General features: G+C 35.8%; 1 protein-coding gene across 2 annotated transcripts in view; it reads right to left on the reverse strand.

The window, feature by feature from the left end:
• Positions 1-13,177, reverse strand: part of LOC105463307 (ANTXR cell adhesion molecule 2) — a 154,373-nt gene that overhangs the window by 52,139 nt on the left and 89,057 nt on the right. For both annotated transcript variants that reach the window (XM_011710333.3, XM_011710332.2), the window contains exons 15-16: positions 8,787-8,954; positions 8,401-8,481 (exon numbers count right to left, since the gene is read on the reverse strand). In XM_011710333.3, the coding sequence (XP_011708635.1) occupies positions 8,401-8,481; positions 8,787-8,954 (249 nt within the window). The remainder of the gene's footprint in view (positions 1-8,400; positions 8,482-8,786; positions 8,955-13,177) is intronic.

The following is a 13,177-nucleotide window of genomic DNA, read 5'->3' on the forward strand; positions in this document are numbered from 1 at the left end:
GGTTACACTTCGCAACTGTGTTGGGAACATAATGGCAGTATGATGCAGAATCCCTACTATCCAGATGTTTATTCTACTTGAAGATGACGTGGTTTAAGAGTGTTAAGCACTGGGTGATTTGTAAACATAATGGAGTACAGAGCCATCCTTGAGAAGGCTGGAATCACTTAAGAAGCTACCATTAAAAAGGGCAAGGCCAGTGTGAGCCTGAAAATTCAGAAGCAGGACTGAAAGGCACGAACATAAGTCTAACTAGAGATGTAAACAAGAGGTAGAACCCAAAGCCTTTGCCTTTGAGGTTATCAGGCTTCTCTGGTTCCTTTTAAGTGACCTGTGCAACCTACCTTCTCTGATATTTTTGTGGGTTTTGCTGTACACTTAAAAAAATTGGAGGATTGAGACAGTGTTCTGTCAGACTGAAAATTCTTGAGAAAGCAACCGCCATCAATCATTTCAAAAAAATGAAATTATCTGCATAACTGACAAAAGTCCTCTCAATATACTGAAAAATATTTATGTTGCTTATTTCAACAAGACATAAAAACTTTGCCACATACTACCATCTGCCCTTAGGCCATTGCTCCCTGGCTACTTCCCTCTCCAAAGGATACTTTTGAGTCAGCAGCAATCCTTTTTCTCAAGAAAGGGAGCCTGAATTATACAAATGATAATAGCTTACGTTACTATAGAATCTTTATTGTCTTACCATTCCCAGCATCTCTTTCGTATCAGGCTAATATTTTTAACTAATTCTATTATGCCATATTTACGTGTGCAAAATTAAGGAGTTTTTGTAGTATTTCCATTGAAAAGTCAACAAATTCTTGAATATTTTGTATCTGGCTGAATGTAGGTAGTAGAGGAGGAGAATCGCCCAAAAAGAAAATGTTTGCTTACTTCTGACTTAACATTTTATTTTTTTATATGCAACTATAGGAATGAAGTCTTTATGAATAGGAATCAATTAAAGTCAATATAATTTTGTAAATTTTGTTTTACTAAAAAATTACATCCATCTGCAAAAAATCTAATTCATCTCCGTGTAATAAGAAACCTTATAAGTTTAAAAACAAATGGTGGATGTACTTGACGAGTGTTACTAGGATTCTTCAACTGCTGTATACACACTTTTATGTCTGCTTGCTGGTGAAGGAGGGACTGCCTTCTGAAGGTTAACATAACCTCAATTACAGCCAAGAAGCTCCTTGGAGATTTAATTGGTTTGTGGAACTACTCCAAAACTAGTGCTGCGCTTTCTTCTTTCTTTGCCTTTCTGCTTCTCTAACTCTCTCTTTTCAAATCAAAAAGGAGAACGCATGGTAATGCATCATTTATAAATTACCTTGTTACTGCGAAAAACAAAACACTGCTTTGAAAACCAAACAAACTCCTGCTGCGGACTCCGGCATGTTTGATGGAGGCCCTTCAAAAGAGTCCACGGCTTAATGGAGGTTGTTTATGTGGAGACTTCGATCTGTACCTGCTGTCCCCTGTCACTCCCTGGAAACTTGGCGGCAGATGTTGCAGCGTTAAGTTGTCTCTGAAGTGGTTTTCTGTCCTCGTCTCCCCACCGCAACGAAGTCAAACTACATTAGATCTCTTATTTGTGCCTAAGGCAAGTTTGGGAGCGCAGCTGTGTCCACCCCTACTCCTACCTTTGGTGTTTCAGGCCTCCAGGCAGCGAGAGTGAGACCAAAACGGTTCTGCCGCTCTCAACTACCTCCGCTGACAATCCGGCCGCTCGCTGCGGGCTGGGGAGGCCGCTGCCGCCGCTGCAAACAGATGTCAGCGACAACCTGCTAGCTTACACCTGGACGCGCGGCCCTCACCTCGCGCGCCGCGCTGAAACATTCATGACTCGGAGGACTTCCCGCCGCAATCAAAGCCCGGGCCCGGCGTGCGGCCCACGGACCCCGCCACCTCAGCGGGAGCTGCCGCGCGGAAGAGAGCGCGAGAGAGGGCCCGAGCGGGAGACTGCTCGCCTGCTTTGATACTTTATGCCTGAACTTCAATTACTTGATCAAGGACTTCAATTCAGCAGTGAATTCTTCCGCAAACGAGCTCGGTGCGACCTCCGAGCCATAAAAGGGGCGCATTTGGCTAGAAATTCACCGTGACGGGACTTACATAGTAAATGTGCGTGATTCTGGGTTGAATTCTAGGAACGCTGATTTGTTTATACAACTAAACCTGAGTCTCCAGAGGCAGAATCTGCAGTAAACAATTATAAATAAATGACATGATTGTTTTCCTAGGTAGAAAACATGCTGTTGACTAGACAGAGGTAGTGTTATTTAGAACCATTAGCCACAACCTGAAAACAACTGTTTTATTGTCTCTCAAGTGGCATGAAGTTTGTTTTGCCTTTTTTTAGTCACTATCACTTCCTTTAAAAATCAGATATGAGAAAGGATTCTCATTTACTTCTTGACAATACACATCAAGCTACATCCATTTCTATCTTAAAAAATTGTTTAGTCTTCCTGATTTCTAAAGTGTACAAATTCCTTTATAATCACATACATGGAACTTGTATACCTGTACAAATACTTCATAAGAAGCATAATCAAAAGTAAATATTATGCATTTATACACACACAAACCATTATGAGCGCAGAAAACACAGGAAGATAAAATTATTTGCAAAATATATTCACCAATTTATATGTTGATAAGAAAGTTTATTTTTAAAAGAATTGACTTTAACAGACAATAACATTTGTTCCAGTGAACTTTTTGCAAATGCGGAGACAATTCTTTTAGAGGGAATCAGTGTATCTAATCTAAGCGGATACAATGTTATTTACAAATTTCCTAATATTCCCAATATCAGATAATTTGTTGAGAAGATAGATTTGTTGATATAAAAGTGATACACACTTTCAAAGGGCAACAATGGACATCTCTTAAAAATATAAATCTTTCATGAATTGGTCTAAGCTCAATGTTTTTCATTTAATCAGATTGTGATTGACATTAGGGATGTAAGTTTGCAAATAATAGGATTTCACCCTTGTTTAGAGCCCAATCGTAGGTGTGTGTGATTATTTAAAGCTAACAAAAGAACTCTAGGACTAATTTTTCTCATTCAATGAATGACTATACTAGGACTTAGACAGACAGACAGACACACACACACACACACACACACACACACACACACACACACATACACTACTCTGAGGTCAATTCATTTTCTCCTTTCTTCAAGCAAATATAAATGTAGATGGATAGGCAGTTATTCAAAGAACAGCCAGAGAAGTAGAGGATACTACCACTTGGGCATTGTAGTTCCCTAATTTTTAATTTTCTTTAGTTCATGTAATTCCACGAGATAAACCACATCTATATAAACTAAATTGGTAAAAACCATAAGGTTTAGTAACTTTAATTTTTTACCAACTAACCACAGTAAGTAGAAGGTAATGGTGAGCTATGGATGTCTTCTCATGCATAAAGCATTACCAAAGCAGATCATCCTATTTTAATATCATGCATCAAAATTAGCTGTGCCAAATATACTCTGAATTCCTGATACTCTTCCTGCCTCTGGGTCATTATTTTCTGAATAGGTAAATTACTGTAAGTTCCCAAATGAAAGATAACTCTAAAGCAAAAAAGAACGGAAATTTAAGAAATATTATGTGCTCTTTCTACAAAATAGAAATAAAATTTGTAGGATATTAGAATCTCAATACAGATTACATCACTGCCCCATGCAAAAATAATTTTACTGAAACAAATAATTAAATATTACCTTTTGGATAATATTTTTATGTTTGCATTATTTTAGAGACTTAAAATTCACTGAAATATTTATCATGATTAAGTGCCCTATGATTGCTGCAGATTATTTTTGGCATAAGTATCACAGAGTCAAACAGTTGCCTTTGTCAATAAAGATATTTACTGTGCTGGTGACTATAAGAATAGGACAACTAAAGGCTTCATTTGTTCACAAGAAGCCAGCTGAAAATTAATATGAAAATGTGTAAACTAGTATAAGAAACTGTCAAAATAAAGTGAAAGCATAGTGGAAATAAATGTATTTAAGAAGAAACAGAGAAAAAAGAAGGAAGGAAGGAAGGAAGGAAGGAAGGAAGGAAGGAAGGAAGGAAGGAAGGAAGGAAGGAAGGAAGGAAGGAAGGAAGGAAGGAAGGAAAGGAGGGAGGGAAAAAGGGAGGTGGGAAGGAAGGGAGGTATGATAGCATTTTAGAGACAGTGAAATCAAAAGAGTACGATTTCTTAATACATCCTGTAAACTTAAAAAACGTTGGGCCCTTCAATTTTCCTAATAATGTACAGAAAGCTATTTCACTAAAGTAGTGGAATAATTCTTGCTGTGTATTTTTATGATCTAATCTCTGGAAAGATGTAGGTTAAGGTTTATATGTGTGTGGGATAGGGAATTTAAATGGGAGTTAATTTTATGAAATAAAGAAGACCTGGTTGATGATGTAGAGTTGACATAAAATCAGATTTTTTTTTTTTTTTTTTTTTTTTTTTTTTTTTTTTTTTTTTGAGACAGGGTGTCCCTCTGTTGCCCAGGCTGGAGCGCAGTGGTGCAATCTCAGCTCACTACTGCAACCTTCACCTCCTGGGTTCAAGTAATTCTTCTACCTCAGCCTCCTGAGTAGCTGGGACTACAGGTGTGCCCCACCACGCCTGGCTAATTTTTATATTTTTTGGTAGAGACAGGGTTTCACCATGTTGGCCAGGCTAGTCTCCAACTCCTGGCCTCAAGTGATCCACCTGCCTTGGCCTCCCAAAGTACTGGGATTACAGGTGTGAGCCACCACACCTGGACACATTCGGATATTCTTAATAATTTTTTGTGAAACGTTGAAAATGGAAAGCTGGGGAATAAAAATGTTGTGGGGGTGGGGGCAAAGATTTCTCAAGTTGTCTAAAAGGTAAAGGTCATATGCTGATAACTACAGACTTGACATAAAACCTCAGTCTAAAACAAAATAATAAATATTATAAAGAAAAACTAGCAAGAAACATAAAGGCAAAACAGCAAATCATGCCAAGCTTACCTGATTTTCTTGAGTGAAGAATGTGTGGTTGGGTTTGGTTGGATGGGTGAATAGATAGATACACTTATACCTTAAATTCAGCAAGGAATTTAACAAAATTTATTAAATATCCTTGTGAATCATGTAGTAAACTGAATTTGTACTGTTGGGTAGGTTCCTAGCTTTAACATAGTAATGTCACTTAACTGTGCAGCATCCATCTGTGAGGAAGGGCTCTCATGGGATGCCACACTGAGGTTTCAACATTGGCTTGAAATAAAAATTTGCAGGTAAGAAAACATCAGAAGCACTAAAGCTAAAATGAATAGGTATGACGATAAAAGATTAACTCAGACTGCATCAGGCACACATAGAATCATAATATGTATCTGATAAAAAAACAAATCAATTAATTGAATCAACAACTGATGTTTACTAAGCCTGAAGTCCTGTACTTAAGTAAAAACAAATTTTTCAAAAGGCATAAATAGCATAGATGTAGAGTAGAAAAAGTGGGGTTTTAATTAACCTCACATAATAAACGTCAACTATATTTTATTGATACCTCTGAGGTTCAGAATCTTTCAAAGCTGAAAGTTTTATCCCACATTTGTCACCAAAATTCATTTGGAAGCAATGAATTTTATAATTCATATATATTAAAATATAATAGAAAAATGTCTGAATAATATGGTTAGGAAATGATGCTTTACATAATATTTGATACATAGACTATATCATATTCCTAAAATCAGAAAAATCCTGAATTTTGAAATAATATGACCTCAAGAGTTACAAAAAAGGCTTTGGACTTATCTTAGACAAAAGTGTGACCATATCGATTAAAAAAAGAAAAGAAAAGAAAAAGGAAGAAAATCTTGGTCAAAATAATGGAAAGGGAAGTATTATTCTTCAAACATGAAAAAATAAATAATTTCACCTGCTGGGGCAACATTTGAAATATTACAGCACTATAAATTAAGAAGAATGTTAAATCCATTTGGTATCTAACAGAGTACCTGATATATGTTAGGTACTACGTAAATATTTGTTGAATGAATGACTATAATGCATCATTTTAAAAACTAAACATACCAGTTTATCGAAACTCACATTTCTTCTTTTCTATTCCCAGTGAATCTTTCTGGTTTTCACTTCCGAACCCCAGATTATCTAGCAAACCATGAATCACTGCCTCAGTGACTTTGCTCATGATGCCACATCTATGGAAATGCTCATTCTAGCTATTTCCTACCTATATTCAAAGGCAGAGCACCTATATTTTTGAAGAAGCTTTCCCTAATCTCTCCTTAGGGAGAGCTAGTTTTTATTTTTCTATTCACTCAAGAGTACCCAGAACACATTCCAGAATAAATCTTATTTTTGCACATGTCTTGTTTCCCAAACAAAGTTTAGGTTTCTTAAGGGCAGAGACTGCTGCTTGTTTCTACCCTTCGATATCACCTGATGCCATTGCTTGTACATATTTATAATCCAAAAATTATTGAATTGAATCAAAATTAATAGGAATAACGAAAGACTATAAACTAAATTGCAATCATGACAGTTAAAAGAAAATATAAAGTATTAGCAAGAGAGCTGAGACCACTGTCTGTTTTTATTGGCTAGTATATATTCAATGTTAGCTCAATGCCCAGCACTTAATAAAGTGAAAATTATTGAACAAATAAACTAGTGTCTAACCTGGGGAATAAAAACTAAGATGATGCATGAAAACAATTTTAAAACACATGAAGTTAACATGTAGCATGTAGAAGAGGAAGAAGAGTTAGTACATGTTGTTCCAGAACAGAACTCTGGATCACAGATGAATTTTAAAAGATACAAATGTCATTATGTGAAAACTTTTTATGAAGAACCACAGTGATTGGATAATGAAAGAGGCTGCTTTATACACCAACTAGTTCTCTCTACTTATGGTGTTAGCAAACAGTAAATGATGATCCGTTGGGAAAATTCCAAGAATAAATTTTCTCAAATTGGATTTTTTTAAAATCCCCTGAAGCTGAAGTTCATGAAGCTTATTCCCTTGTTAAAACAGAGGAATGTTCATGTTGACACACAATGAACCAATTCTACTGAGGTAGGAGGCGGTACTGGATTCTGGAGGTGAGGCTTGGACACCAGACCTAATTGCTGATTAACTAAAACAGGGACAGGGCAAAAACACTTTCCCATATGACACACTGACGAGGGTGCCATGTCAGTTTGCCATTGCCATGGCAACACCCAGAAGTTACCACCACTTTCCATGACAACGACCCAACGACCCAGAAGTTGTCACACCTTTTCTAGAAATGTCTGCATGATCCACCCCTTAATTATCATATAATTAAAAGTGGATATCAATGTGACTACAGAACTGCTTCTGAGCTGCTCCTCTGGGCACACTGCCTATAGGGTAGCCCTGCTCCGCAAGGAGTAGTACCTCCGCTGCTGCTATGCACTGTCGCTTCAACAAAAGTTGCTAACACCTCTGGCTCACCCTTGAATTCTTTTCTGGATGAAGCCAGGAAACTTCTGGGGCTAAGCTCCAATTTGGGAACCCTCCTGCCCTGCATCAGATTCCTTCTTAGGTGAAGTTAAGAACTCTCCCAGGCTGAGCTTCAATTTTGGGGCTCACCTGCCCGGCATCACTACTGTTATGAACTGTACTGTCTCTGAACCAAATCTAACCATTGTTACATATGAAAGGTTTTAATCAATTTTTCTTACATCAATACAGTGGAAAATAGTACTGGTATATTACAGGAATTGTAGCCACATTTCCAAACAAAAATATAGCTTCAGACAGACTTCCCTGATGGGGAAAAATATATACATATACATATGTGTGTATGTGTGTGTATGTTTATCACCATCACAGATTTTTATAATGCTTTATAACTTTAAAGACACTTTTACATAATAGTCAAGAAATTCGATAACATCAACTGTTGAAGGCAGGGAACATACTTATACCTATAAAACAGATTCTGAGGCCTTTGCCCTAGGCCTTATTGCTACTAAATGCTACTAAATGCTAGAGAAGGACTTCAGCTACTAAATTCCAGTCTGTTGGAACATTGTGTCTTCAAAGTCAAGGGCTGATGCAATGATTGTGCTTATTAAAGTATGTGTACAAATGACCAGAATTTTAAAGAATTACTTGAAAAAGGAATGGTGTAAAAATGTAGTTTGAAGATGCATTCTAACAACAGGTACTTTATAGAAAACTCTATGTAATAGAAATCTACACTTGACAGTATTTCCTTCCTCAAGTTCAATAGGGCTCTAAAATCATTTTTTATTACTATTTCCCTGCCTTCATTATACTGACCCAAGCAGTTAGCTCTTTCTCAATACATTCCCATATACAAACCTCATCTCCTTCCTGAGGTCGCATCAAAGAAACCCGGTCATACTGCCGCCTCAACAAAGCCCAGAGAGCATCAAGACGACCCTAAGGGAAAATGAGACTTGTGAATTCCCAGAGAATGTACTCAATCTCTATGTACTGAATAAATGAAGACGTAAAACGAAGAAAATAAAATCTTCTTTACCTTCATTTCTTTCATAAGGTAAACTAGTAAGTAATAAAAACCTGGAGGTTCTTATTGCCAAGAAAGTATTCAGCTGCTAAGAGTGTACAATGAACGTCTGCAATTTGATCTACCCTCTTTAAAGTAGTTGGCGAGACGTGGTACTAAAAATGTTACAATGTCTCCAGAAGTTCTGAGTTAAATTACACAAAATTTGGACACGTACCTTAATTGGCGTGTACCATTTTGTCTGTGGAGGCTGGTGTGTGGGTTTGGGTCGCGGTGGTCTAGGCCTGATGGGTTCCTCTGTTTCTTCAGGAATCTTCACCACAGCATTTTTGGCTTTCTCTAGCCTTGCACCTTCCTCAGTAGATCCTTTATCACCCCAACGAACCTGTAAAACAAAGAGAGAGTACTGTTATAAGACATAAAGTGTCCTAGAGGAACAGGCTCTTATTGAGTCTATGGTCCTTTAGTTCACATCTCAGAGTAAAAAAAGAAGATGAGCAGGTATCCTAATTCCTAATTTCTCCTCTTCTGAGGCTGAATAGGTTTCTCACCACTCCTTACTGTATTTAATACTAAGATCCAAAAAAACAAAAAGACCCTTTGCAAAAATCTGAAGCCAACTAAATTTGAAGCAACCATTTTTCCATAGTTTTAAATAAAGAGTCCATTTGCGGTTTACATATGAAATGCATGACAGTGTGTAATCCTGTTCTCTAATTTGGTTTGCTCCCCTGCTAGCTAAACACATACCCATATGTAGTGATGACACTGGAAGAAATATATGAAAATGATGATAGTTAGCATTTACTGAGTGATTACTATGTGTCAGTCTGCATTTAATCCATACAAAAATACAGTGAGATAGAGACTACATTTTATTCTTTCCAGATGAGGCACAAGGAGGTTAAGTGATGTGCCCAGAGCCAAACAGCTAGTAAGTGACGGGGCATGGATTTGAACATGGATAGACATGGGTTAATGAGTTTCAAATGGGTTTGAATTTTACAAATGTATTTTATACAAAAGAGTTGCTTCTGCCAAACTTTTCATCACATTTGTTTAAGGCAAAAAGTATGATCTGAACATTTAGTTTTTGAAAGTAAAATAATTATATATGAGTTTTTTTTACTTTTTAGTTCTGCTTTGTAATGTAGTGTTCAGCCTTTAGTTCCCAAGTTCATCCGAGTATGCTTGTGTGGCGTATGATTTTTTCATTGAGGAGGACAAATCTGAAAAGACTGCTTTGAAACGAAAAGTTCAGGAACAGTAGAGAATTCCACAAATTACAGCAAATTTCCTCCTCTGAAAAATCTTGACATTGAAAAACCATATGATCAAATGATTGCTTTATTTTTCAATAGGCAGAAATTAAGAGCTAAATTTGAATCAAACGGGGCATGTAAATAGGATGCAGCCCCTGGAGAAGAGCTTGTCCAACCAGGAGTAGTGGAAAGTCCTACAAAAACCAAGGACATCACCAAAGATGGGCAAGGTCAGAGAAGTGAAGCTCTAAAAACCTGTACTAAGACGTACCCAGGGCACACTATGACACACCAGAGTTAAGTGATTTCTAAAAAGAAAAAAAAAAATCCTAAGACTTCCTAAAGCATTTTAATGATCTGAATTAGTGGGTAGGGATAGAGAAGATTACTATCCATGGAAAGAACTATTCAGTCTTTTTGATAAGGCTTACTTAGGTGTTTTTACCTTTTTTTACTACAATTTTAGAATGGGCTTTCAATTTCAAGTGGGCCCTGTTGAGTCATTAAAATGTATCTATATCTTTCAGTGTGATCAATGATACTAGAATGTTTTTTATGAGGTTGTTAAAATTGTTTTAAACACCATTAAACCTTTAGAGCTAGATAGTTGGCTTTCTTTCCAGAGAAATGACCTTCTCTTTCCAATCACAGTGTCATCACCTAGATAAACTAACACTTATAAAATATTCAGATACAGCTAAATTATACTAAAAACTCTAAAATCAGGACACATACCCTTGTAGTTGTACAGGCTCCATTTTAAGGAAAAAAAAGATACACAATTAAGTAAAGACACAAATGTCCTAACTTAGAGAAGTCATTCAGGGTAGAAACAGAAGTAGATACAATTTAGATCCATTCAGAAATGATAGGCTTTACCATAGACAGCTCCCTCGCCTATGTTTCACAGTTGATATTGCAAAGGTCATGATAATCATATTCTTCTTTCAAGTTTCACTAGCACTATTCTCAGATTAAAAAAAAAAATATGAAGCTAGTTAAACTAGAGTTCTGACCCAACGTGGCATTTCTAGGTACTAGACTATAAAATGACTGTACTTGAGAAATGTAGTTGCTGAGGTCTAAAGAAGATTCATTAAATAAATTCATTAGTTTTAGTTCATGAGGGAGCTATTTAATCATCATTAACATCATCATCACCACAAACACCACCACAAACAACTCTCACTCGAAGTCTGAAACTAGAAATTATTTGAGTTTTCAAACTCTTAAAAGCAATTAAACATATATATGTGTATGTGTATGCATGCATAAATTTTAATATTTTAGTTTGACCACATTGAGACAGTGAAAAAGGACAAAAGAATAACAAGAATAGACTGCTAAAGGAAGCCTTGGCAGAATTAATATATCGGGCTTTATTATGGAAAAAAAAAAATAAGTGTAAGCTTGATAGCTAAATTCTTCCAACTCCACTTGGCTTTCATTATAAGCAATAAAATTCCATAATTTCCAGAGCATATTTGGATGACTAGGAGGTTATATCATTGAGAAGCAATTTCAGAATCGAGAAAAGAAACAAAAACAGTTTCATACTGAATTGGCAGAAACACACATTTGAAGTCATTAGGTATTGTGGATCAGTTGTGCTAACAGCTGTTATTAACATCATCTCAGTTCCAGCTTTCTAAAATTCCCATTACCATAGTGTTTAAATATTTAATTTAAAGAACAAGGAAGAAAAAATATTCTAGGTAAAAATCCCTATACTAGCTTAAAATAACCTTAGCTATAAAAATGTGTTCTGTAATTCACATGTGCTCATAATTTCTATAATTCCTTTACTTTTCCTAGTTTAAGAGCTTTTTTTTAAAAAAAAAAAAAAAAAAAAGAGAAATACCTTCCAGGTTTGAATAAGCATGCTTTTAAAACAAATTTTGTTTGCATGGCGGCACCTGCCTGTAGCCCCAGCTACATGAGAGAATCGAGAGAATCACTTGAGCTCAGGGGTTCAAGACCAGCCAGGGCAACATAATGCGAACTCCCCATCATCCACTCCACATTTCTTAACAGATAAGCAGATAAATGAAACATTGTGATTTTCTATTTTCCCTCTCCACATTTAAATAAATTCATGTTTGAAAATGTTTGATGATGCTTAATTCTCAGTTCAATTGTTATTGTGTATTTTTATATACAGGTTGCGTATAGTTCAAAAATCTAAAATTCAAAATGCTCTAAAACCTGAAACCCTCGGAGTGCCACTTAGCAGCATAAGAGGAAAACTCCACACCTGACCTCATCTGTGGGGGCACAGTCAACACTTTGTTTCACGCACAAAATTGTTTTAAAACATTGTTCTATTTTAAAATTCATTTATGTTTGTATATTTTGTTTACAAAATATATAAGCATAACATGCATTTTTGCTTGTGCATTATGCTTGTGTATTTATTGCATATTTTAAATTCATTTATGTTTGACATACACCTTATACACATATTCTTCTTATGTGTATATAATGAGTATGTCAAACATATTCCTCTTATGTGTATAAGGTATATATCAAACAAAAATAACTTGCATGTTTAAACTTGGGTCCCCTCCCCAAAATATCACATTAAGTATGTGCAAATATCCTGAACTCTGAAAAACATCCAAAATCTAAAACACTTTTAGCTCCAATCATTTCAGGTAAGGGATACTCAACCTGTATTGTGTTTCCCCTTTGTAACATCCACACTTGCTTTTCCATTTTTTTCTTCATTCTCATTCTTATTTCCATCTTATTGATGGAATACTTCATGCAAGGTAGTCAAAATTATCCAAAACTAAAATGGACCCAGATTTATTACAAGTAGGCTGAGGTTTTTGGTCTCAAATTTTGTTCAACTGAAAAGGATGGGTGGGCAACATAATTTCACATATTAAGAGTTAATAACTCTTGAAACTTGAACTATCGCTTAGTTAGGGATGTGTGTGTGCTCTTGGCTCTCATAAATATAAACCAATAATGTTCCTTTTAACTCAGGACCCATTCAGGATCTCACTCACACATTTCCTTTCCTTTAGAAAGAGACCTCAATCTTTGGAACACTGGAATATTGAACTAACAAAAATTTGACATATTCCTAGTTTTTTAAAGCAAGAATATTATTTATTATTATTTATTATTATAAATTATTATTTATTCAATTACGGCTCACATACTAATATCCTTACTTTATTATCATGCAGTATTTTACATGAGTGAATTTCAAAATGGTATTAAGCTTATTATTCTGAATATGAACTACTACATGCTCAAATACATTTAAAAAATAAGTAAATATATAGCATAGATTGAAAATTTTCCATCCAGAGAAACCTACTCACATTTTTGGTAT

The sequence above is a fragment of the Macaca nemestrina genome, chromosome 3 (genome assembly GCF_043159975.1).
Source record: "Macaca nemestrina isolate mMacNem1 chromosome 3, mMacNem.hap1, whole genome shotgun sequence".
Classification (NCBI taxonomy): domain Eukaryota; kingdom Metazoa; phylum Chordata; class Mammalia; order Primates; family Cercopithecidae; genus Macaca; species Macaca nemestrina.